The sequence below is a fragment of the Porites lutea genome, chromosome 14, assembly GCF_958299795.1.
Source record: "Porites lutea chromosome 14, jaPorLute2.1, whole genome shotgun sequence".
Taxonomy (NCBI): Eukaryota; Metazoa; Cnidaria; class Anthozoa; order Scleractinia; family Poritidae; genus Porites; species Porites lutea.
Window position 1 is genome coordinate 22149729 of NC_133214.1, and position 27128 is coordinate 22176856.

Below are 27128 nucleotides of genomic sequence, written 5' to 3' on the forward strand. Positions count from 1 at the left end.
AAAAACATCTGCCATTTTTGTATTGTTTACGAATGAAAAGACAATGCAGTAACCAGTTCTTATTTGCGCATAATAAGTCATATACATATCAGTCGGGGACACTTAAATGCTTTTTATACGCAGTTATAGATACACCCAAAGTAGGATTATGAAAAAAAAAAAAGAAAAAATAGTAGGATTATGCTTAACAAAGTTCTAAATTTCACAACGTTTTTAAGATGGTGCTTGTTCCGATATTAGTTTTACTAGAAGGCGGCGCTCTATGATCAAAGTAAAATTCAGTGGACCAGTGACGTCGAACAATGATAAAGCAATGTTGATTTGGTTTTTAAAAACCTCTGCGGAGGAGCGAGTCCTGGGTACGAGTTTGTGCATCTCATTTTCAGGCATTTTGCAACTTTCTCATGATGCCTTGCGAACCCTGATTTCACACTTAGGCGTGGAGACGAGGCAAGAATTTTGGAGAAGTTAAGGCAACAAAATGTCGCAGCGGAGACTTTTTTAATGCTTTAACTTTTAAAGAGTGTTTGTTGTCAAACGAGTTTTCTTTACCATAAATTACGTTACATAACTGCCTTGCGAGCTTGCTAACTGCAAATCAAATATAAATATTCTTTTCGTAAAAAGGACATCGGGTGATTAAAATAGAAAGAACTAGCAGAAGAATATTGACCACTATTAATATTTACAAGAGGAAAATGTGGGTAAATGTAAACTAGACAATTGTCTCAAGTTATTTTCATCCAGTCCTATGAAAACTGGATTCTTGACGCCGGACGAATTTCAAGCGTACCTTTTCCATTAATAAACATAGTTATAGAAGCTTAAACACAACCGACGGTGTTGAATAGATTTGTGACAAATGCGTTGTCCCAGTCGCTTGGAAATATAACTCGACAGTTGCGTTGCGTGGCCAATATACATCCCAAGCGGTCACGAGGAGATTGGAACTGAAATTCAACGGAAGCAAAAATGTCCTTACTTTTTAGAGAACTAGAAAAATAAGTCTCGTATATTCTCCTTTTTGAATTCCGTCTCCGTGGTCAGTTGCATTTTTGTCACTCGTAGGAGCAATGACTAATTCCCTGTTAACTGAAGAACCACCAAAGAACGCGTCATTTATGTCTACACCGACTGTCACATGAAGAAGCTTGTGACCTTTGCAGTTAGAAACCTCCTCGGGAATAATTTCCGGAACTCAATGGAATCGATTTTTTATTCTTTCCAGCTGTTGACTTTTCAGTCCTAAAAAAACGAAAAACAATGATATCAAAGTTTGAGTGTTTCACGGTGTTATAAAAAACTTCTGCTGGTTGGCCAACACAGTCACACCAACCTTAGGACCAACTAACGTTTTCCCTCACAGTGTTTTCTATTACAATGGAAGGCAAGGCCAAGCATGCCTTGATCACGTGCGATTTCCGCTATTAGCATTGGTGAAAGGTACTTGTTCCGAGATCTGATTGGTTAATTTAACAATGTGTGAGGAGTATTGAAACCAGTCATATAACGCTTACGTCTTATCCTTGGTGGTTTTTCCAGTTGTTTTGACAGCAGCGGACGTCACTGAGCTTCGCGCCTGCGTACTAGCATTAGGGGAACCTCTCCATGAACTACCAGATGACGTACTTGGGCTGGGACCAGAAGTCGTAAGGGGGAGGGCTGAGGACAAGCTAGGGAGTCTCTGTAGACTGGATGAGGGTGAACTTTTTGTGCTAGTTCCCAGGCTTCTAGCTGGTGCTGTTTTCTGGGTCGTTTTGCTGGACGCACCTGTACAGCATAAAAATCAGCCAAGTTCAAGAGCAAGAACATTAACAATAATCTTGAAACAATCTTTGTAAAACGTGTCATCATCTAAAGGTGAAAATAGTACACTAATGATCACGGAGTGCATTCAAATATCTAAAACCGTAACGATACGATTACTTAACTCAGATTTGCTAGACAAAGTTGCGGTTTACATTGCGAGCAATCTGTTTTGTTTTCTTTTGATCAGGCTTTGGTTGTTCAAAAGGTGGATAACGCTATCCAATGGATAAATCTCTATCCACTGGACAGTGATTTGTCCGGTGGATAGCACTATCCAACTTTTAACACTTAAGACCGCACTGAAGCACCTAAGGAGATTCAGTAGGCTATTGAAGACCTGTTATTCTTGCCTTGCCATATCAGAGCAACAAGAAGGTAAATAAACATTCTTAAATCAACTTACTAGGACCAGAATTTGAAGGAGTACGCTTGAGAGCTACTAGGCTGTCTCCTTTCGTTCCTTTTCCTTTAGAAGCAACGCCTAAATCCCAAAGACAAGAATAGAGTATGATATAAGTCAAGTAAGAAAAAAAGACTTCACTAAACTAGAATTGTTACCCCACAACTCAACTTCTCCAATTCCGATTAACAACCAAGCGATTTGTAATGGTTAATAACAAGCAGCACTGTGACTTGTTCACGAGAAAGTGTTGCACAAAAGCATTGACGTGATGAACAGCTTAAGACACAAAAGGAGGGAACTACTAGCGTTCATCTGCAACGTGCACAGCATAGTAAAAAGGCAACCGAAAAGAAGTAATGTGCCTTCATCCAAATAGTCGCACTTTCAACCTCCATACAGATACAACAGTCAGGATCAGCTAAATCAGTATAATGAACAGCATACCATAGGATCTAACTTGTCGAAATGTCACCTGGAACCAAGGGTGTGAAAAGCAGGCGATGAAATTATGGAGTATTCCTACTTGACTTTTCTATTAAAAACCACGTGATAAACACAAAGTTTACCTTTTTTAGACTTGTCATCTTTGGATCCCTTTTTTCTCGGATCTGAAATTTTGTTCGCACCAGCCATCTCTTCTTTCTCTTTTTCCTCCTGTAAAACCAACGAATGAATGTCATCGCTTTCGCTCTTATATTAACTTCGCCTGCAGTGCAGACGTTTTTGCCCGGAGCGGGTGGTGGTGGGTGAGGAGACAGGAAACGCGTGAATTCACTCTGGTTGTGGTGCACGAGTCACAGGATGAAGGGATGGGAGACAGGCCTGTTACCCTCCCCCACTTGTTTCTTTCAGCCTCCTATTAATCACTCTCGGCCCAAGCCCTCTCTCTTTAAAATCAACGATGGTGACTATCAACAAGAAAAACGGAGCCTTGCTCGCGCGTCAAAAAAAGAAACTGCTGTGTACGGCAGGCTATAAGGTGGCTTAAGTGCCCACGTTTGCGAAAATTCAAAATGAAAATAAATGCTGCTCACGGAAAAGGGAAATTAACTGGATTTACCATGACAATAAGCAATCTTTCCTCTTCTTCTTTTCGCTGGTCCATAATATCCTCCTCATATTTTGTTTTATCCAACTTCATAAACGTCTGGAAAATATAACAAAACAGACTGTTAAACAACAACAGAAAGCAAAACTAAGCCTATTCTTGTTAATTACTGCTTGTTTTCTTTTCTACGGTTACTGACTTTAGGGTGGGCTCACTGTTTAGCGAAAAATACTCATTATCATCATAACCGTCGTCATCATTGCTCATCGTGCCATTAGGTACATAAGATCGTGATATTCCCTGTAACATCGTAGCCTTCCAAAAATGTGAACTTGTACACAAAATGAGAGCGCTAAAATAAGAGATAAAAAGAAAACAACGAAAAACTGAGCAAAGTTAGCAGTATTGGTGGCATTGCAATACCTCTCTGACAGCAGTACACACATCCGGTTCCTTTTCAGAGCTGAGAAGTTTCCTGATGCACTGTTCAAGCTGCTGTAGCAAATGTCTGTCAGTCGGCAACTTCAACAACGACTTCAGAAGTGGTGGAATCGTGCAAAACTTTAATCTTACATTTAACACAGGGTCCTGTGGAAAAACATCGCAAACTTTGTTGGTCAGAACAAAATGGCTCAATCACTTATACCTTATAAACACTAACCTTCAATGGCCTCTAAAAATTTTTCATTTTTAAAATGTGCGCTTGCCTTTTTGCCACTTAAAACTTGAGAAGGGAACTGGAACCGAAATGTGTCTCGCAAGTGCTTCTGGGATCGTTACTGGGGATGCGCTCCCTAGCAACAGTCCCACAAGTCATTGCGATAATTGACTTGGCCCAGTTCCCTTGGCGAATTATCCACAACGGAACGAAAATTAATATTAACATAATTATTATTAGTACACTAACATTATTCACGTGCATCCTTGAATGCCAATGGTTATGGAGGAAACAGATGATATAAAGTTGACTTACTCTAACCTAAAGCAACTACAAAGCTACAGGCTAATAGGTAAAAAAGGATGCCACTCACCGAGCCCAATTCTAATAAAAATTCAAAGAAATTTTCTTTGAAAAAACGTCTTGAAAATAATTCCATTATAAACTTGCAAATATCTATGAATAATAGTCTACTTCTGTAGCTCTTTCCTCTTCCACATTCTGAAAAAAAAAAGAATAAAACCTTATAATCAACAGATATTAGATATGTACATGGATCAAAAAAAAATTTAACAGTTTTAGTCTTTGAACTCAATATTTCAGTAAAGACAAATGTCCACTGCAGTCTACCAAAGTAATATTTTAGATTACCTAGAAAACATTAAGGGGGTGGGAAGGCACAGGAGAAAGGAAGGTTAAAGGTTTTTACACTCCCACCCCTCCCTCCTAATTACACCTGCTATGAAGTGCTACAGTAATATTGAGTTGACGCATGTACGGAAAAGTTGACAAGTGCTTCCTTGACGCGAATAAGACGCAAGTTATGACTACCGTGAAAAGTCAACTCAAAAGTGTAGATGTGAAGAAGTCAACAAAACAATGTACAATCGCCCCACGACACAACGTGTCAGGGAAGATTCACGCTATGAAGATACAGCTGACCAACCTTGTATTAGTCTACAACACAATTCTTGTCTTTGTTCATATCTTCTGTTATATCGGATGAACACACACAACGTGTGTGCTGCTGCCAATTTTACCGGTAAAACACGCTGGAGAAAAGGAGCAAAGGAAAATAATCAAACCACAGTCTTAGGTCAAAATTAATGTGATTGTCCACTGAAAACGGTCAATATACCAAACAAAAATTTCAAGAAATAATAATGTTACATTGTAACCAACAATAAACTGTAAAACACTTACATTTGAAGATAATAATCTGAAGAATAATGGAACAAACTTGTAGTAAATCTGATCTGAGGTCAGACATTTAGGAAAGCAGGAAAACTTTTCCAGTGATTCCACATGAAGACGCCAGTTGCTTGACGAGTCTACTGCTAGTTCACAGGCGATCAATGAAGGTATAAGGTTTGACAAATTATTAAGCTGAAACAAAACCACAACAGTTTATTGAAAATTCATTCTCATACACAGCTGTGAACCATGGTAAGCTGAACCATGCAACAAAAATCCGTTCACATCACTAAGAATGCTAGCCTGCGTAGCATGGCGGTTTTGGTTGGGCGCGCTAAGTAATAAAGGCGGGCGAGGGCAGAGAAACCGCGAGGAGATTGGGGCGGAAGCAACTTGAAAAACCGCCTGCACGGACGGGGGGCTTTTTTGAGTCGGTCCGTATGCCAGCGTACGGATCGTTCCGATTGGTTCGGAATGTTCGCCTGTCAATCAAATATTTTGGTAATCTCCCATGGGAGAGTTTCGAGGGACTGAACAAATCATCTCCGCAAAACAAAATCAAAATATCAAAGAAGCATTGACCGGAGCGTCGTCGATCTTGAATATTTGACGGGAAAACAGGGCAATTGTATTGAAGGACTTGAAGCCTAAAGAGGGGAGCCTTGAGGCCATTTACAGTCTTCTTCAAAGGAGAGATGTCATGGAAATTTTGTCAACAAGATTTGGCAAGAGCATGATCTTTACTGTCTTTGCTATGGCCAAAGAAGAAATATCCTCATCGAAAACCTGTATGATCACAATTTCCCCTCTAAAAAATACTATAGACGACCAGATTACTGAAATGTTGTCACTGAGCTGTAAAGCAATGGACCTTATGACGGAAACAGTAAATTTCAGTGCTTCGAGAAAGTTCACCTCAATTTTCTCTATTACTCGGTGTTACAGAATAACGCACTCCGGCGCAATACATCGAACGGTCTCCGCGATTGTGGTCGATGAATCGCATACAGTAGAAGAAAGACGCACAGCGTAATTCTCCATACTTTTTTGCTTGGTGTAGCTTAAGTTTAAGCTACAACTCAAATCTGAAGATCGCGCTATACGTAAAAATACAACATCCTGCAAACAACACTTAAAAAGCCGGGTCCAGCGTCAAAACATTCACGGACAAAGCAGTGACAAAGAAACTACAAACCAAGGCTCCTTGGTTTGTAGTTGTCCAGATCCAGGCATTTTAGTCGGAAAAGACCAAAGAAACTAAAATATTTATTTAGCCGTAATAAAAAGCTTTAGGCTTTAAGAGTGGTCAAAGAAATTAGTACTTTACAACTGCATCTGAGATCAACAAATTCTAATTAGCGAAAATAACATTAACCACAGGAAATAATTACTCAATACGGATTAAACATACCAACTTCATGACCTCTAAATAAATGTAAGACTTAGTGCAGCAGAAATAAGATCTACTCAGTCAAGTTTACAACGCAGTGTAGTCACCTATGCGCGAGATAGCCACAAAGAAAAAACCTGTGTTTGTTCAAGCAAACTCCAATTCCGGCCAAGGTCACGTTTTACACTATATCACGAGCTTTTGTGTCGTGTTTAGGCTGTCAACACTTTATTTCTGATTGACTGGGAAAACTGAAACCAAACAAGTTGTCAACAGGATGTCAAAATGAATTGAAGGGGGCGGCAGTTGAAAAGGCCACGAATCCGGGCAGGCGGTTTTTATTTTTCTCGCGGCTTCGCCGCTCGTTCTCGCGCGCTTCGCGCGCGAATTTCGCGGCTACGCCGCTCCTGCGCCCGGCTGGACAAAACCGCCATGCTACGCAGGCTATAAGAATGCTGGCAAGATAAAATTACTATGGAGAAAGTGCATGCTGTGGTCATAGTTTGTTAGATGACATAGATGATAATGATGATGATGATGAAGATGATAAGGTTGTTGATGATGATGATGGTGGAATAATGTAGATGATGGTGATGATGACAATGGCATTGATAATGATGATGATGATGATGGTGATGATGATGATGATGGTGATGATGACAATAGTGTTGATAATGATGATGATGGTGATGATGATGATGATGATGATGATGATGATGATGGTGATGATGATGATGATGATGATGATGATGATGATGAAAATGATGGTGAGGATGACAATGATATCGATAATGGTGAAGACAATATAGTACTTCATTACCTTGGTATCCGCCAGAGTTGAATGACCTCCACTAGCTAGACATTCTAAACTTTGTGGTAAATTTGGTATAAGACCTTCTAATACCTGAAAACAAAAACAAAACACATGGGCGAACCTTTGGTTAGTAATGACTAACAATGACAATGCTTACCATCATTTTACAAAACGAGCAGTTGAGTTGAGTACAACTCTGTAAGATTATGCTTCTGACTTGGTTGCTTGAAGCCAAAATCTACTGAAAGTCAACTGCAAATATGGGAATCCTGATTTCTGTGAAAGGAGAGAGCTTAGAACTAGTTACTCACCTCTATAGATTCATCCTTTAATAATAAACTTATATCTTGTTGAATTGTTCCAACATTTGTTCCTAAAAGTTTTGCCACCTAAAAAGCACAGTTAAAATAATGGAAATAAATATATAAAATTTTCACTACGCAAGGTTTCATCATGTAATTTATTATGTCCCACATGATGTACATGTAATACCATCACAGCAAAATATGACAGGGCATTATCCTCCACTAACAAGCACATAAATGACAGTCTTCACTAAATCTTATCCATGCTAAAAACATACACAAACCAGCAAGTACGTTTCTGTGCAGCTCAGGTTAGATCACAATAAACAAACAAACAAACTACACGACATAATTTTGTTCACACCTCATGAAATCCACACGCTATAGTTCTCCTGACTAGAGCATGGGGATCCTCTACAAGTGAGTGAAACGTGGCAGCGAGTTCAGCTTGAAATCCTGATGCACCACAAAACAATAGCATGGCCTACGAAAACAAAAGGGCAAAAATACAGAATACCACTGTGAGTACCGGTCAGTGAACTCTACTTAAACAAGTGTCAGAGGAGATGGGAAGGGGCTTTATCCATGGCACTCATTTTACTTAGTGGAACAGCATTACGCTAACAAGTGCGATATAATAGAAAACTGTATGTTCCTCAAACTAAAATAGAACCACATGTATATAATGCAGTAGGCTACTGAAAGTGCACGCTATGGGTTAGATCAATCACTTACTGGAAAGTTAAAAGCACAACATCTTCGACATTCTGCCTCAGGATCATCATCAATAGTCGCACCAGACAAAACAGAACTCTGAAAATAGCAAAGAGCAAAAGCTGCAAGAAGTCTACATGAGACAACAAAAAAATCAAAAGTACATTATAACATCACACAATCTTTAAGTTGTCACACTTTGGCAGAAATGTCCTTCTACCCTACCTTAAGGGCTAGTGTAACACTGCCCACTCGATTGTTTTTATTGGGATTGCCACAGAAGCACATCCTTTTGTAAAATTCCAAAAACCACTTCTTCTTAGTGTCATCAAGGTTAACTGTAATCAAGAAAGGTAACTTAGTCAGCAAGCACACAAAGAAGCACGTAAGCTGCAAGCCTACTACTCATAAGCTGAAAAGTCATTGCATAGATTGTACAGTGGAGCACTCCACTCAAGGATACAGGGCTGTGAATAAAATTTCAAGTTGCCGGGCTAGTGATACAAGTAGGCAGGGAATCCAACAGCTAGGGATTTTGTTTGGTTCTATTTTTCTTCTATTTTCCTATAAAAGTAGGCGGGGGTAACGTTCATTATAGCCGAGGAAACCCCCACCCCCAGCCGCTAATAAGAGCCCTGCAAGGACACCTCCTGTAAGGTGACACCCAGTCATGGATCCACTGATGTACACACACATGTCAATTTTAAATGCATTTAAGAGTAATTTTCCACTGGCTGAGTGTAACAAAATAAGTGGAAAATGTTTTTTCTCACACACCACTGGGAACTGGATATAGGTCACGTGACCGAAAGGGGTGTCCTCTTACTGAACGTTTGACCATATTTCAGTTTATTGACTTTGGCCAAAAAAGCAAGATAACAAGCCTCCTTAGATTTACCTGACAATCCATATGAAAGTTTTCCAAACAACTTTGCCACCATGAGAAGTGAATCTGAACACTGCTTAGGAATTTCATCACAGAATTTTTGAACCAACGGTATTATAACAGCAGTACAGGTATCTGTAAAGAAAAAAACAAAAATGAAACAGGTCAATTGTAAAAGGGAACCAGTGACACTTACATGCAACTCATTACAAAAGTGGATGCATGTTTACAACACACAGACCATAGTTTGTCATCACACAGGTTTGGTTTTTACTCTTTGAGAAGAAGAATACTGGGTGGAAAGCAGACAGTACAACTACATTGGTGAACCTCAACTAATTAATAATTACTGTTGGTGTAGACTAATATTGAAAACATTGATTTTTTTATCAATAATTATTATCAATAATATAACATTGATTCACAATGCAAGGAAAACAGGCACACAAAGGTTAAGAGTCGAAAGTTTGTACCACATAGATCTGTACATGTAGACAGGAGTCTATAGTATGGATATTAATATGGTATGGTTCAGCCACATTGGTTTGTATATTACAGGTTGTTAGTTTACTTCATTTCTCATCATTGGCCAGCTCACCATCATCAAGAAGACTCAGTAAGTTTGTGATGGTTTCCAGTCCTGCTAGTCTAACACTTGTCTCTTCATCATTTGTTAGCTCAACAAGCTCTGGGATTATTATACTTTGTGTACTTTCCAGCCTGTTAAAAAGAAATACAAATCAAATAAAAACAACATTTTCAATAAAAAACTAAAATAAAATAAAACTGTGTAAATTAGAAGGTCAGACTTTTTACAGGGTCTCTTTTCTAAATCCGATCAGGAAAGAAAACGACAAACAATAAGTGCCAAATGTAAGGGGCAGAGTTAATAATAATTTAATGATACTATTAAATACTTCTATGGCTTATTTTAACACAGGTATATGATCAAATGAGCACATAATAAAACTATAAAACAATTTAACTGTGTTGTCACATTATTGGTGATCAAAACTGCAGCTTAGCAAATCAAAATCTTACCCAAGAGCTCTTGCTATAGTTTCTAGCTGCTGACACATGCAAGCCCTGACTTCATAGTCCACGTCTTGACATAATGATGCCACCAGAGTCATTAGTTCCTTCTTTATCCTGCAGAGAAATCATAAAAATGCTATAATGGTGTACATGCATATATCTTCTAGTATTCTCATGGAATGCTTCTTCTTCTAAATTTTATAATTCTAAAAGAATTGCAATTACCTACCAACTGGTACTGAAATATAAATTTCTCTTTGACTGAGACATTTATTGGCCAACAGAGCTGTCCCTAAGAGCTGGGGGAGGGGGTAGGGATGTTGCCTGACTACATGCAACAGCTAGCACAGGATACCCACTAGATTAAAAGTCATCTACATACCAGTAAGTTTCAAACTTTGGAGCAATTTTTCCAAGGAGTTTGCAACTTGCAAGCCTACAGTTCACTGACTGTGACAGTTGTCCTTTGGAGATCGCGATTCCCAGGACCTGTCAAATGTTAATTCCAGTATACATATGTAATATGTTAAAAATACATTAATGATCATTATTGGCTTTCTGAATTGGAGCTTATTACAACCAAGTTAACATTTTTATCAAGACTAACTCCAAGACAGTTCAGGAAACATGTAACCAAAATAATGTAAACATGTCAAAGTTAGATGTGATCGATGGCTGGTTTGTGTAAATTTTGGTCCGATGACTGGATTTCACCCATCGGTTGCCATATGTAACAGCAATCACAATTTTTCTTTATTGAAAGCTAACCATGGAATCTAAGACAAACATCTCCAACATTTTACTATATGTTGGAATTAGCTACTTGCACCAAGGCAGACCAGAAAATACCTTACAGCATGCATCGACTGAATGGACTGACGCCATATTATTTCACCAACAGAACTGATTAGTCTAGCCAGTGAATTGTGACAAATAGGAAGCAATCCTTGTTTTACCTATTCTCTTATCATTAAGTTACTTTGCATTATTAACAATATTATTTAAGCAATTGTACAAGTATTGCAGACCTCTCTTTTAATGACATCTTTTGGAAGAAAATCAATTGAAGTCAGGAGAGTTTGAAGCCAGGCATTGGATACAACTGAAATTAAAGAAAGGATATTAAGCTGGGTTACAAATTTAACATGCATACTTCAAAGAACTAAGGAATAATTCATAAAGAGAGGCCATCATTGCAATGAGGCAGGTTTGGAACAAAGTTTTATGAACTTTGATGTCAAACATCACCAAGATTTATGGTTCGTCTACGAAGCTATATCAAGGCATTTCATCTGATACCCAGATACCCCAAAGTCGGTCTTATTTTTTTCCGACCCACTTCTTGGCATCTCGAACCAGATATAACAATACCTCATCTCATGTTTGATATACTAAGGAGTGGTGGCTGAGCAGTTAACATGTCAAACTTTTCATCTTGTAGATCTGGGTTAATATATGAGCATTGTTATAGTATTGTTTCTTTTAACTAAAACCTTGGCTTGACTCTTTTTACCTTCACCCAGGTGTAAAACCAGTACCAGCAACATACTACAGAGGTAACACTGTAAAGGACTAGCAGGTCCCATCCGATGGAGAGTACAGAAAACACTCTTAGGTGCTTCTTGCTAAGGTAACTACAGTACAAAAACCTCAAACTGGCTGTGTGAGCTCCATGACTAATAATGTCCTTTAACGATTATATCAACATGATTTATGAAATACTTTACAGACAAATAATTAAGGTACCTGTATCTCTGCTGTCCAGATTATGTAATATAATTGGTAAAAAAGATGAGGCAAACATATAGGCTTGTATTGTTCCATTTTCAATAATGCTTGAAAAAGACTTGGTAGCTTCCAGTTGGACATGAAGTGGAGCAATATATAGGTATTCCTAAAACACCACAATTTTCCAAGAGTTAAGAAGCAGTGTGGTTTTAAGGAATTATTGGAAACAGGAAAAAAGTGCATGTATTGTACATTCTCAATTAAATGCCCCAGCATTTAATTCAAACTGGGTCTTGAAGACCCAGGGTTCTTACAATTTACACAGGAAAACTGAAAACTCCACTTCGAAAGTCAAATGGTATGCATCATTCCACTTGGGATGCTTCAGAAAATATGGGCTGTGATTTGAGGAGAGGCAATTTTTCCACTCTTTTTCATCTGTTCAGTACATTTGGATATAGTTTGAGGCGGGTCATACTCCCACCATGTCAGATTTTATAATTTTATGTTTATGCACAAGATTTCCACACAGGTGGTTTCCCAGTGTTTGTTTGAATTTATAGTTTATTCTGGCCTGCTATTTCTAAAGAAAAGTTTTTGCTACAAATACAGTTACACGTAAAAGCTTCAAACAACTGTGAGGCTTAAGCCACAAGAAAAACATTAAATCTTTTGCACAATTATTATTCTATAAAGGCAACTTACCCTTAGAACAGGAAGTATCCTTCTATTGACATCACCACTGTTTTTCTCAAGTAATCTTGGTAAATTGTTTATTATACTTAGTTTTTGAATTTCCACTCCAGAACTGCAAAGATCAAAATTCATAATATGACCATCAAGATCACAGTAACTACAGCTGTTCATATTTTTTCTTTACCTCTAAGTATCTAAAACAGGCCATCACTTCCTGTATATTCAAGGAAACATGCACCAGATGACACAGTAAATGACCATGGCTAATACTAGAAACCCAGATGGCATTGCAAACATGTAACCCTAAACAAGACTGGCTTTCAGGTGAAAAAACCAATAATATCATTATCAATGCCTATTACGTCATGATGAAACTGCGAATAGTGTCTTATTTACAATGAAATACGAGATATTACATGGAGTGCTTACCATTTGTTTGGAAATTTTATTGAAAAATTTCTGTCAAATGGTACTGGTATTTTTTTTGGTGCTGAAAACACGAACAGGATTGAGTTGTACCATTTACAAAATACCGGTAAATTTTTCACTTTCTCTCGACATGAAGCCTAGCACTGGTAATCCAAACAAATGTTACAGAAAATTTTGGTCGTTTTGGTAAGAACAGGGAAAAGGAAATACCTCGAAAAGTATTACTTTTTCCAGAAAATTTCCACCTTCATGAACCGTTCCATTTGAATTCTTCCCGAAATTTCTGGGTTTTCCATACACATGGTAAGTGCTATGATGTAACAGAACAACATTTTTACATTGTACATCTGTTCTGGGAATTTGATAAATGTTCCCTGGTGTTAAACAAGATGTTACATTTTTTGAAAATATGCTTGCAATAAATATTTTATCAATTAATTTCAATAACAAGGATGTCTTTTCATATAAACTTATGTATATTCACAGACTACTAACTAAGAAATACAGTGGTCTTAGATATTAAATCTAGGCAACAAAGCATTTCCAGCAATAATCTAAACACATGATTACTGGTATTCACATGTGAATAGCAGGAGTAAGAAAGAAGCCATGGAAAAAATGTTGTGCACAAGTCCATGCAACACTGATTTTTTCCCACGCCACCTCTTTCCCAAATATTAGCACTGTTTTAATAAGTTTATTGTATCATTTTGCTTAGATACAATATTAAATTATGACCAAAAGTTAGGATGAATAGTTAATAGCAATGAGAGACAAACTATAAAATAATATTAATACAATAATAACAACTTCAAAATAATTTTATATGTATGCAAGATCTCTAAGTAAAATATCAGAGGTCAATATTTTCACAAAATGGTTCGGAACTGGCTGAGCTAAGAAAGAATAATTTGAATGGGCTGAAATTAAAAGCACTGCTTGACCTGACCTTTTATGGTCTAAAATAGCTAAACTTCCCCAGCCTCCTGCCTAAAGCCTTTTAATAAGACAAGCCAAGTTCTTTAATTATATGCATAAAGGAAGTTCTACAACACAACAACTGCATCCTATCTCTCTTCAAAACAACCCAAAATATATTTAAATATCATACCGATTTCAAAATGCAGAGAGCAGAAACACAGTCGATTTCTTTTGCATGTGAGTTGCTCAGCTGAATTTTAACCTGGGCCTCCTCAAAGTCACTAATCTCCACATTGTTTGTATTAAGCAAATACTACTTCACAACAGACATAGTCAGACGCCAAACAATTTCAGAAACTCTACAAATTTACACTTACATACCAAGTTAATTAATTCGTAGTGAACTTAACGGATCAGTCAAAAAGGTTGTAAAACGGGAAAAAATGAGACGGTGATACAAAAGCGATTAACGAAGGCTTTATGAGGCAACGTTTAGATTTTCAAAACGTTATGAGTACATAAATCTTGAATAAATACGAGAAGCAACTTCTGAAAAAGAAGTATAATACTGATGAAGTTAATAAAATCAAACAAAGTATTAAAAATCAGTTACTCCATGAGTCACAATAAATGGTCGTGACGGAAATATACAAACAAGAAATCTACACCAATTAAATTTCCGCCGTCTATCATAATTATTTAAACAATCTTACCAAAGGGTATGTATCTAACAAAAGCTCTGGCATTTCCAGAGAAATTTAATTACCAGGATTACTGTATATTAAAACATAATTATTTGAGGTTTTTTTCCATTCAGTTTGACTCACCTCAATAGTAACACTGCCCGCTCGATGTCATCTAGGTTCTCGTCAACTGTGAGTCTCTCGATTTCTTCTTGCGACTGTCGTAAGAAAGCAATATTTGCCAAACCGTTAGTACTTACCACATAACAAAGACCTATATCATACAGGTTTCTAGGAAAACTTTTAATATTGACCTTGAGTCCTCGTATGGAACGCTCGGAGCGTAACTCTTCTACATCTTCCTCTCCCAGGGGCCCACCAACTAACGCTCCAAGGCTGGCCATTTCAGGAATGATTTTGAAGGCAGCTCGACCAGTTCATACTGGAAAGCCTCCCAGCTCCACAGAATGTGTCTCTAAGTTTCATTTCGTATCACCCATAAGTAAAAATCCCTTAAATTGCTTAGTTAATCCATCTGTTTTTAGAATTCATTGACGATTCTTGGAGTAAACTTTCACACCGCCGTGTGTAACTTCCCGTCGTGCTACACGACGCGCTTGGACGAAGGAAAGTTCCGATTAAATATCGATTTGTTTACTTGCGAGCCGAATGTATGGCGATATTGTGGAAATATTCGAAAATAAACTTTATCTGATAAACTTGCAGCTTAATGCCTTGGTTATTTATGCATTTCTCTGAATTATTTGAGATTGTTTAGTTCATGATCAAGCACAATAACCTACAATAAAGAGAACGACAAGGTAGATTAATAATCAATTATTTATCGTTAATCAATTTCATAGTCCAACATGGCCGCCACAAGGCTTTCTGCAAGGCTGTTAAAAGTTCGTCCTGTGGTTGATTTAAGGCCTAGAAATTTTTCAAAGGTAAACTCAGAATATCTTTAAATATTTTTTAATGTGAAATTCACCAATAACTAATTTAGTTAAAGAAATCTGACGGACTGGGCGCAATTTTTTGGCCTTCTGTATTCCTAGACTCGTAGTTACTAAAACATGGAACGACCTAAAACCACCTAAAACCACCTAAAACCATCTAAAACCACCTAAAATCACCTACAACCACCTCAAAAAATTCAACAACCACCTACAACCATCTACAACCACCTCAAAAACATCTACAACCACTCGCAAACAATCTAAAACCATCAAAAACAAGGTATAAATGTCTGAAATAAGGCGAAACGACAACATGTCACGAACATGAAATACGAGAATCGAACAAAACATCCACTTCCCCCTAAAATCTTACTCTCCCTGGTCCCTTGTATCATCAACCATTGGCTTAAGTCACGAAATGAAATGCGAGATCATGGTAAGTATATTAAAAGACTTAAAGAACTTTACAAAATGAACTATCAAGTCACAAAAAATAATAAAATAAAATAACAAACTCGTAGTCAAAAGGCTGACTTGATTTGGCTTTTTCTGCCCTGGGTACCAGTGAGACGTTTTCGTTTATGTTTCATTTGTTTATGCAATGGCACAAGGTAGGGTTTCTCTCTCTCTCGGAGTCTGCTTCACTGCTGTTTTGTTCTGAGGTGGCAGATTACATTCCTAAGAACAATTTATTTTTTTTAGCATCTCATCCGTCAAACATGTTTATACATTCCAGGTGACTCCTTTAGATGAACCATAGTGTCTTTCACACCCGTTTCCTGTGTCATCACGTAAGGCTAAACTCCCTTGCGTCATGACACAGGAAACGGAGACTAGTAGGTGTAATCATTGTTAAAAATGTTATTTAAAAAAATCTATAATGCAATGGATTCAGAAGAAAACAAGTTAAGACAACCCGAAATTAATAAAAATGGGTTGAAAAATTTTAATAGTGAATGATTGTATTTAAAGTAATTTACCTGGATTTTTATATACCTTTATTATGTTTTGGAACCCAACTTTCACCCCGGCCCTCTTATTGGGAGTGATGGGATATGCGCGCTTCTTATTTTCGCTTTGCTCGTTGTAAATACGTCCCCACTATACTATCTGAGAGCCTGGCACAGGCTAGAGTAGCTGGAACTTTATGAGCTAAAACGGAACGAAAAATTTGGATCACATATTCGGGTCTTCCCTCCCCGCCAAGGGACGTTAGTGGTAAGAACGTTTTGATTCATTTTGCTGAAAACAATTATCAAATATCATTATATAATGTTTTCTAATTCTTGCCACTGTAAACGGGTTAATAGCTGTATAAAATCAGGCTCTACAAGTGAGACAAGTTCACACTAGACTAAAGGATTCTGCGGGACTACATACATTTGTGTGAAACTATTTTCAGACATTTATACCCTGTTTTAGGTTGTTTTAGATTGTTTCTGAGTGGTTGTAGATGTTTTTTGAGGTGGTTGTAGATGGTTGTAGGTGGTTGTTGAATTTTTTGAGGTGGTTGTAGGTGGTTTTAGGTGGTTGTATATGGTTTTAGGTGGTTTTAGGTCGTTCCATGTTTTAGTAACTACATTCCTAGACTACTGGCTAAAACCTCAGTGTTAAGCTTGTTTTGTTGAAGAATGCTAACTAAAAGCAGACAGTCGACATAAAATATTTTAAAAAAGTCCCTTTATAAACAGCTTTTACCTAAATTTGGTTTGATTCCGGGAACACATGTTTTCTTGAAATATGGATTTGTAAACATGAATTTTGTGAACCTTATCTAAATGGTCCAGCTGGGATATCCAAACTAAACATGTGCCCGATTTATAGAGAGATAGTTACAGCAAAACAAGAGAAGATTGATAAGAATCAGCAGCTGACCTCTGATTTCTGTAATATAGAAATGTCTGAAAATCAAACAACATCAACAAGGCCTTGAACCCGGGGGGGGGGGGGGGGGGGTTACTGCCATATATGGGCTATATAGGTATGTGCCACTTTGAGGGGTATAGTTTTCAAGCAGTTTACTCTAGGACAGGGTATATAAATCAGAGCGCTTAGGTCTAGAATAGGGTATCATTTTTCAGGAAACTGATCAGTTGGTTGAAGATTTTATCTGGACTAGGGATTGTGGTATAAGGTTTTGTTTTGGCTAGACTACTGTGCTAGTGACCTCAGTAGTTTCTAGAAAACAGCTACTCTAGGATAGGGGGGATTTGGGGAGTTTACTCTAGTATAGGGTAGCAAAATTCAGCTGAACTAGCTCTGGTATAGGTTAAGGGTTCCAGGGTCCCAGTGGCACATTCCCACCCAGAAATTCCTAAAGTACCCCCCCCCCCCAACAAAAACTAAAGGTCACTGTGTGTTGGTAAATAAACAACACTTGAAGTGTCTCCTAGCCCTTATCACAATCCAAAACAGTGGCAGATCTTGGGGGAGGGTGCAGGGGGTGCACACCCCCCCTCCCCCCGAGATGACCTGTGGTTTTCTAATACAGCTGGTATTCTGCAAAAAAAAAACTATGTGGTTTATTGGTGTTGAAGTAGAGCAAGAGACGAGTGCACTCCCTCCTAAAAAAAATCCCAGATCCTTCCCTGCAAAATAGAGTTTTAGCTTAAGGGGAAACTGCTTATCTCAGTTATTTATCAATAGAGTAGTGACCTGCACTATTGACCTGTGCCCTGTGAACTGTGTTTAGTACCTGCCAGGTCACAAGTGCAGGTTAGAGTACAGGTCATTGTGCTAAGGTAAACAAACAACACTAAAAGTGCCTCTTAGCCCTAATCGTAATCCAAAAGAGAGTCTTTGTTAGCTTAAGGCAAAATTTTTTCTCCGAGTTTTTTCACAAGAGCAGTAACCTGTACTTGTGACCAGCTGTGACCTCTGTTTTGTACCTGCCATTGTACAGGTCTCCAAATCTCCCGGGTAAAAAACAGCCTTTGAGCTTTTCTGTGCCTTAGTTTGAAATTAAGCCCATTTACCCCCCAAATTCAAAATTCTTTCAATGAAAAAGTATGGTTGCTGTGGCTTTTTTTTCACATATTTGATCATTATGTCATCACAACATTATTAAAAGATAATTTTGGTCTGTACCTCATGTTAGACTTGGTATAATTTGTAGAACCACATGCAGGTGTTATAATTTGGAGACTGGGTCAATTCGTATATATTGGCGGGGTGGGAAGGGGGTAATACAAGAGACAGAGTCTCTAAATTTTAGATCTCTAGAGCCTAGAAGTTGGCATCGTTGTAAAGGTCCTGTAATTTGAACCATTTGTCTACAGTCACACCCTCAACTGCTGCTACAAATTGAACCCCACATTAAAACTCTCATCTGAGATAATGTGGGTGCAAAAATTTATACCACTTAATTACAAGGCAGTAACTAATGAAATTTTGACATACTGTCTTTTCAACCTTATTAAATCATGCTTGTTTTTGTTGTAATTTTAGGAGTTGCGCCATGGTTTTGTAGGAATGGTTGGCAAGTAAGAATTTACGTTCCTTCATTCAATTGACCTAAAACAGTTCATGAAATTAGATATTATTGTCAGTGAATGGCTTCAGTTGACACTTTATCTTTTTTGGTTTTTATTAAACAGCACTCCTCTGATAAGATTTAACAAACTGAGTGAGCAAACAGGTAAGTAAGGAATTTAGCACACACTATAAACAAATAAATGGTGAGGTTAGTTTTTAAAAAACTGTGATTCTGCATTCGTTGAAGTTCAAAAATCTGGATTGATAAACTTAGTTGAATAAGTCAATTTATCATCTTAAAAACGTTTAAAAACTGACTTTTTGAGTACTAGCCACATTTATTATCCTAACAGTGCTAGCCTTTAGTCGGAGTGGGTCAAGGGTTTTTTGTGGGTTACTTGTGGTTTAACTCCAGGGGTGGCCATGGTCAGCCAGGGGTGTGGATACTTGGCCCAAGTTTGTAATAAAGGGTTTCACAAAGGGGATGAAACCCTCACTATGTCTAGGACAAAAAAATTAATGTATCCGCCCAGTATGGGGTAACAATCTCTTTTTCAGAACCCTGTTTAGTGCAATCATTGCTCACAGCTTTTGATTCTAGGTTGTGACATTACCGCAAAGGCAGAACACCTTAACCCTGGTGGCTCAGTGAAGGATCGTGCTGCTCTGTACCTTATTAAGGAGGCGGAAGAAAAAGGTTGGTATCAATTTTAAAAAGAAAATTGATACAGCTAATTCATAAAAGCTGCATTTTGATTGGTTGAGTTAGTAGTTTCAATAGCAAATCTGAAAGGTCTTTCATTTTACACTACAGTCAGGTCCATGTTACTCTAAACATGGATTGTAAATTTTAGTTGGGTTACCCTTAATTGGCATTTGAAGAACCAAGCCCTGAAAGGCTGTCTTTGTAAGCGGGCAAGGTGAAGTGAATGTTGTGTTCTGATTTGGCTATACCTGAGTGGGAATGATAGGCCTGTCTTACTTTGGTCCTGAAATAAAATTTTTTCTCAACCATATAATGAATCCACACAATTGTCATTTTTTCTGATGGCTGGGTATTGTCCTGGATTTCAATTTATTCAGTCCATAAAAACACCAAAAATAAGAACTTGGCCAATATCCAGCTATCTCAAATGAAGGAGATTGGTAAAATAACACACATAATATTTGCCTTCTAGTTCTGGCTCTGTTTTATTTTCAGGACTTATTAAACCTGGTGGGACAGTCATTGAAGGAACGGCTGGCAACACAGGTCTGTAAATTTTGAGTTTTTCATTTTTTTTATAATTCCTTAACCCTTAATGGATGTTTAACTGTTCAACTTAATTTCTTTAGGGATTGGACTTGCCCACATATGTCTTGCCAAAGGTTACAAATGTGTTATATTTATGCCAGACACACAATCACAGGTAAGAATTTTAATGAACAGTAAGGTTGCTCTGTACCTATGAATTAGATTGTGAAGTCCAGGTACATTTTTTGCACAAAAACTGCTAAGCAACTACCAAATCTTAGTGCTAAAGGGTTATTACTCATGGAAGAGCTGGCTGAATTAATAAACTAACCAAAGTTGCTCCATGAAGTGGATAAATAACGTGAGGGTTTCAGCAAATTTCTTTTGTTTTTGTTTTTAGGAAAAAATAGAAGTGCTTCAGACATTAGGTGCTGAGGTCCATGCTGTCCCTGCTGTGCCGTTTGATGATCAAATGAACTACAATCATCAGGTAATGACATTTCCACCCTAGCATTTCTAGCCTCCCACAAAGACATCCTTTTGGCTCGTCATGCAATCTCTAAGGAACCGCTAAGAACATCTGCGTGGGAGGCTATGGCATTTCACTAATGCAATGACCAGTAATGTTTCTGCCTTCTTTAATTTGGTAATATTAATAAAATAGCCAAGATCATAATAATAATTCTGACATGGATCTTTTCTAGTACACATCTAGCAGCCCTGTAAGGTTCATCCTTAAAAGTCTGCTATTGTACACACCCATTCTGGCTTAGGACTGTAAATTTATTGATGCACTTTATAGAAAAAGTCTGCTCTTGTTAAATCATCATCAAAATCATAAATTACAACAAGACGAAGACAAGTGGATTGAGATTATCACTTGCAAACATTTTATGATCAGTGGCACAAAGAAGGGCAAACTTTGGTTAAAATCTAAGTCGATTTTTATGTTTGTTTGTTTTTTACTTTTTTGAGGCAAGACGTTATGCTGAGAGCACTGAGAATGCAATCTGGACAAATCAGGTGATTCAACATAAACATAGTTTAGTAAATTCAGTCAACTTCCGATAACTTGAACCTTCTTATACGTTCATAACATGGTTTGAATTACTGAGGGTTTGAGTTACCGAGAGTAAAATTACGGTAAATGCATGAAGGAAATCCAGGGGAATTTAACTATTGGTTTGAGTTAGCGCAGTGTTCGAGTTAGAGAGGGTTCAAGTTATCGAGAGTCAACTGTACAATCAACCCTCTCTAAGTGGACACCTCTACCTGACAGTGTATAAACAGACTGTTAATTTGAAAATTGTAAAAGCAACACTGTTATTTTGAGAGTCTTAACCGATGTGTCGACAATGTTGCCTTCTTCAGGGTAAGACGGTTAAGACTCTTAAGATAACAGTGTCACTTTTACAATTTTCAAATTAACATTAAGTAAATACAGTCAACTCTTTCTAAGTCGGACACCTTTGGGGCCGGTACTAAGTGTCCGTCTAAGAGAGATGTCCGTCTTATAGAGAGTCAAATAAAGGGGTAAAGAAAGGCAGGGACTAACTTTAGGTGTCCGTTAAGAGAGAGTCGACTGTATGCTGCGCAGGATTTTCAATCTATGAGACAGACTGACCTCTCCAAAAAAGATGACAGGCAGACACTTGCTGCTGAAGCTGACAATGTTCATCTTGGTGAGAGTTGTTTGTCTTGTAGTCAAGAGAGCAACAATACTGGGTTAAGGTTGTCAAGAGAGAACTGTAGTGCATCAACAAGATACTATACTACATAAGGCCACACACTCTTGTAGCTCCTGTGTATGGTCACTTCTTTGATATATAAGTGAAGGACAGTATGACATTTTATGTCCAGTGATTAAAGCTCTTTATTTCCACTGGAATAAAGGGGAGATCCAGTGTGAGGCCTCCTGTTTTTGACCAAAATCATGCCTGTAGGTTTGAGGAGCAAAAGTATCCAAATAAAGGATCTGCCACTAGACTGGATTGCACTGAGTTATGACATGATCACTATTGATTTTAATTTCTTCCTCATCAGTTTGACAATATATCCAATAGAAGAGCACATTTTGAAACAACAGGACCAGAAATATGGCAGCAGACAGAGGGGAGAGTGGATGCTGTGACATTTTCTACGGGAACAGGGGGAACAATAGCAGGTAAACAACAAACACAGCGACCCCTCCTAATAACAACAGTGTTAAAGATAACAACCCTTTTCTTGCCTAAAAAAAAATCCCAGGTATTTACTTATTCAACTACAGTTGAAACTCTCTACAACGGCCACCTTGGGGACAGAAGAAAGTAGCCCTTGTAGAGAGGTTTAAACAAGAGTCAGTGAATGGACTGCACTGCTGTCAACTCTCCCGGATAATCCGGGAGAGTCCAGATTTTGGACCGTATCTCCCGGTCTCCAGCTTAGAGTCTGATATCGTCCGGATAATCGCCAAAGTTGCTATTTCTTGTAGACTCAACTTTCCGACCATAAAATTTCAAATATTTTGCGTTGTTTGAGCTAGTGTTAACATAGAACGTCTTGTCATAAATTCTAGTGTGCCACAGTGACTGTAATTTGAGCAATAATCTGATAATGTGGCTAAATATAAACTGTTTATGTGCTATATACGTCGATCGGAACCAACGAGCATTTTTGGCACAAATGACGTCATTTGTCGTGTGATATTACGTCATCTATCATTCCTTCCCTATAAATTCTCAATATTTGATGACGTGGGGGGTTGAAAGTCCTGGGACTGTGCGCCTAAAAATTGGCCGTTGTAGAGAGGTGGTCATTAGTGGAGATTTGACTATATCTCGTTAATACAAGCACCCAATTATCACTATCATCCGAAGTCCTGAGTCGTTATCTTCTTCACAATTTTACCTCATTAATACGACCAGCCGAATGCCTTGTGAGTGATCGATTAGTTGACAAGTGAGAGAAACTATCAGTCTGACACTAAAACAATAACGATGTGTATTTAAAGTCGTTAGAAGTCCGTAATTGAGCTTCCAAGTAATTAATATCCTGTCCAAGCAGATTGATAGTTAGAATTTGCAGGGCAAGGGCAGTACCTTCTTCCTGAGTTATTGTTAGACCCGGAATCAAGAGACGTCTTGCTCCACAGACTAGCACCTTTCCTTCCGAGTTACGCCTGCCATGGTTATCGCTCTCATTCCTTTGTTACACATTGGAAATATTACTCAATATTTTCATTTCAAAATGTTCCCCTTATTTTCTAAACTGTCAGGTCATTTTTCTTTTGTTGTTAGGTGTGGGATCATACCTTAAATCAAAGAACCCAAATATTAAGGTTGTTCTAGCAGATCCCGAGGTAATCCAGCAGTGCTGTTGTTGATGTAATACTTGCATCGTTTTATTTGAACAATGTTGAGTAATACAGCTCACTGGGAAATGTGTTACGTGAGCATGTAGAAATCCCATTAGGACTTTCGGAATCATGAATACACTTAAAATGAGAGAAGACATTGGTCAAGCATCACGGTTACCGCTAACGTGGTATCTTTGCCATTTGCTGTAAACGTGGTGCTTTTAGAAAATCTCTCTAACGTAACTCACGAGAAAAGCGATGATTTCATTGACTCAGGAAATCTTCCTGGACAAAAACTATACAGTACCTCTTCATCTTTGGCTTGCCAGTTTACTCAGCTACCAAGTTATTCTTTTTATATCTTCTAACGCCCTTAATTGAGACACTACCTAAATATTTTTTTTTGCACTGTTTTGACAATGCACCTTAAAGATTTTTATCATATGTTTTTATTCATAATAGGGGAGTGTTCTGTACAATTATTTCAAATATGGAGAGCTGAAAAGAAGTGATGGCAGCTCCATTACGGAAGGTAACCATTGTTGGAGTTGAGTCGTGGCTTCACCCTACCCTGGCTGTTTGATTATCGGAGAAGTAACAAAATTTAGGGGGTGTAATCCCTGAGGGTGGTGGGGTACGCCCTATCGTGGCCTATACGCTTGTCTTTGTCCTCTGTTTCCAAGCTCTCCGCTACAAAGGCGGGGTGGGAAAGGGAGGAGAGTGTTCATAGCTTCTGCTACCCCACTCCCCCCCCCCCCCCCCCCCTCCTCCGCTTGCAGTCGACTGGTTCGTGAGCAACCCGTCTTGGACTGACTGAGTCGCAAACACCTTTACTCACAAAGCAGGAAGAAATGTACCGTTCACTTCAATTTTCACCTTTATTTCAGGTATCGGTCAGGGTCGAGTCACAAGCAATTTACAAGGAGCTCCAATTGATAATGCTGTGTTTGTTTCTGATAGGGAAGCTGTAGAAATGGTAAAACTGTTATTTCTATTCCCGCGAACTTATGTTAAGCGTGTTCGTACGGTATAGAGAACGAATTGATATTTGGAAATGTTGCATTTTGGTGGAGAGTGGAAAACCGGAATACCGGGGGAAACTCTCGGAGAAAGGGCTAGAACCATTAACTTATTCATCCGGCCCACATATGTCACTGATCACCCTTGGATACGAACTAGGGCGGAGCGGCTAAAAGAGGTTGGAAGTGTGTGCTCTAACCACCAAGGTACCCACGCATGTACTTCCTTTTCAATTGGGAAATTACTGCAACAGCCCCAGTTTTGTTTCGCTGATGATATAAGTAACTTAAAGTTTAAAGAGGCCAAATGAAGTGAGAAAGTTTCTGTGAATTGAAGTACTTTTGTAAACGTACCTTACGTGTTATGTTTCTCCAAACAGAGTTCTTCTTTTCTTTCTGTTGAATACAGACATTCTTTTTACTTCATGAAGAGGGATTTTTCGTAGGAGCATCGTCTGGATTGAATGTTGCGGCTGCAGTCAAGGTATTCAATCACTGATTCTTCAACAATAATGAATAACAATTACAGAGAATTTTACAGAAAGAACAATACAGAACAAAGGAGGATAAGTGAACACGAGTGCGAGTGTTTCATCCGGATTTCTAACACGACACGAGAGTGATTAGCAATCCCGATATTGAGATGCATCTAGATTTTGGAATTGCCCCAATTCCACGCGCTTATGAACCAGAGCATCAGTTCATCAGCGCATGGTAGTTTGATTTTATAGTTTTATATACGTATTTTTTTTTCCCACAGGTTGCAGAGCTTCTAGGCCCTGGTCACGTGATTACCACATGCCTCTGTGACACGGGTCAGGTAGGTTGTAGGTGATTTCATCTCTTATTTTTAGTCACATCATCTTCTCGCCGTCTTAACTATTCCCTTTTGGTTCCTGGCAGAAATATTTCCGCCGTCTCTTCAATAGGAACTGGATGGAGTCTAAAGGTCAGTCAAGTTCCCCAAAAAAGTCGTTTCTATGCTGACTCGATTTTCTTCAATTCTTCAAGCATAACTTTGTAAGGATTTTAAAAAATCCTTTTTTAATTGCTTTTTTTCTTAATCCTGTTTTTCCGTGTGTTATTTCTTTATCTTCAACAGGCCTTATAGATGTTATTCCGGAAAAGTACCGCCATTCTTTACATTGATGATCAGTCAATTACCAGACGAACTTTAAAGATGTAAACGCAAATTGCTTGCTGCTAAGCGATCTCAATCATAAACAGAAGAGTAAAAACAGAATATGCAAATTAGCAACCACATGGACAGCGAAGGCCAACTTGATTTCTCCGTGATTTACCGTCCTGGTCAATGATAAAGTGATATCCACCTGAACACAACAATTGCGTGTACAACGAACACTAAAACTTTGCCAATGTTCCCGATCTTCGCCTCTCTGGATACGCGACATCTCTTCTTTGTATAAAATCTTTGTTTGATATCGTGGCCTTTCTGGGTTCATCTCTCTCAAATGAAGCTTCCACTGTCGAAACTTTACGGTCAATCTATTTCTAGGCGTTTTCCACGACAGCAATAGACAACTCATCCCAGCCTCGAAAATAGATAAGGACTTAGTCTTTACCTTTCAGGATTCTACGTTTTCACTTGTCATGCCAATAACGAGGCGGAAGTGGCAACTAATTAAGTTAGAGAACTTGACTTAAACAGAAGCTAGAAAACAAGCAAACCAATTCATCACTGTCTCCCTTATCCCGTTGGTTCTGTTGTCTCGAGCCCTGTGGTGACTTCAAGACTGAATTAGTACCCAATATAGAAATAAGTTCTGCAAATCAAACTTTAATTAAGAATGTCAGAGTTTGGGAAGTAGCAAAAAGCGTCATAGATAGGTATAAAAGTAGTACATTTTATTTAGTGCTTAGCGATATTCCAATTCGAACTTAAAATTAAGTGCTATTTAATTATCAAGACAAGAAAACTTAAGAGACATTTCTATTCTGAATCCTTGTACAACTGAAAATATTTTCGTCGCAAAGTTCAGTACAAGTCAAGTAACTGTTTTATAAACACAATCAAATGCAATAAATAGAGTTATATTTATTTAACTTCTGCTTGATGAATTACTGCTTGCAGTATAGTTGCACTAGCAACCCACGTGACCATGCATTACGTTCTCATCAAGGACTGTTTTTTCAAGTTTTTAAAAATATAAAATCTGATTCTGGACACTGGATTTAACAAAATTCAATGTCATTTATATCGCAATTTTTTAGGAACTGCACAAAAAATTTGCTACTAAGATAAAGCTTCCCGTGTGTAGATTTTTTTCTATCCCTGGTTCCATAAACTGTTGCAAATGTTGTATTCTTTGGAGTTGCTGTCATTCGAACAACCACTATAGGCAACGTAATCTCAAATAAATAATTTCTTAAG

At 38.1% G+C, this 27128-nt stretch overlaps 2 protein-coding genes across 2 annotated transcripts; one reads left to right on the plus strand and one right to left on the minus strand.

The window, feature by feature from the left end:
- Positions 1-482: 482 nt before the first annotated feature.
- LOC140924686 (serine/threonine-protein phosphatase 4 regulatory subunit 4-like) lies at positions 483-15309 on the minus strand. Its single transcript, XM_073374708.1, has 23 exons — positions 15028-15309; positions 14858-14931; positions 12690-12792; positions 12003-12150; positions 11285-11358; positions 10639-10745; positions 10263-10370; positions 9820-9941; positions 9234-9356; positions 8561-8673; positions 8357-8434; positions 7986-8105; positions 7628-7705; positions 7323-7406; positions 5122-5304; positions 4865-4970; positions 4292-4419; positions 3684-3848; positions 3273-3359; positions 2779-2866; positions 2213-2290; positions 1518-1770; positions 483-1245 (listed from the first exon to the last, which is right to left on the minus strand). Exons 1-23 carry the CDS (start codon positions 15115-15117, stop codon positions 1167-1169), a joined length of 2589 nt encoding a protein of 862 aa, XP_073230809.1. The 5' UTR covers positions 15118-15309; the 3' UTR covers positions 483-1166.
- A 258-nt stretch (positions 15310-15567) lies between these two features.
- Positions 15568-26800, plus strand: LOC140925259 (uncharacterized). The gene is made up of 16 exons (XM_073375250.1): positions 15568-15660; positions 19120-19154; positions 19269-19309; positions 19748-19843; positions 20348-20398; positions 20482-20555; positions 20781-20870; positions 21356-21403; positions 22424-22544; positions 23659-23720; positions 24180-24249; positions 24605-24693; positions 25146-25220; positions 25497-25556; positions 25640-25685; positions 25839-26800. The coding sequence occupies exons 1-16, from the start codon at positions 15583-15585 to the stop codon at positions 25883-25885; spliced, it is 1083 nt and encodes a 360-aa protein (XP_073231351.1). The 5' UTR covers positions 15568-15582; the 3' UTR covers positions 25886-26800.
- The last annotated feature ends 328 nt before the right edge of the window (positions 26801-27128 follow it).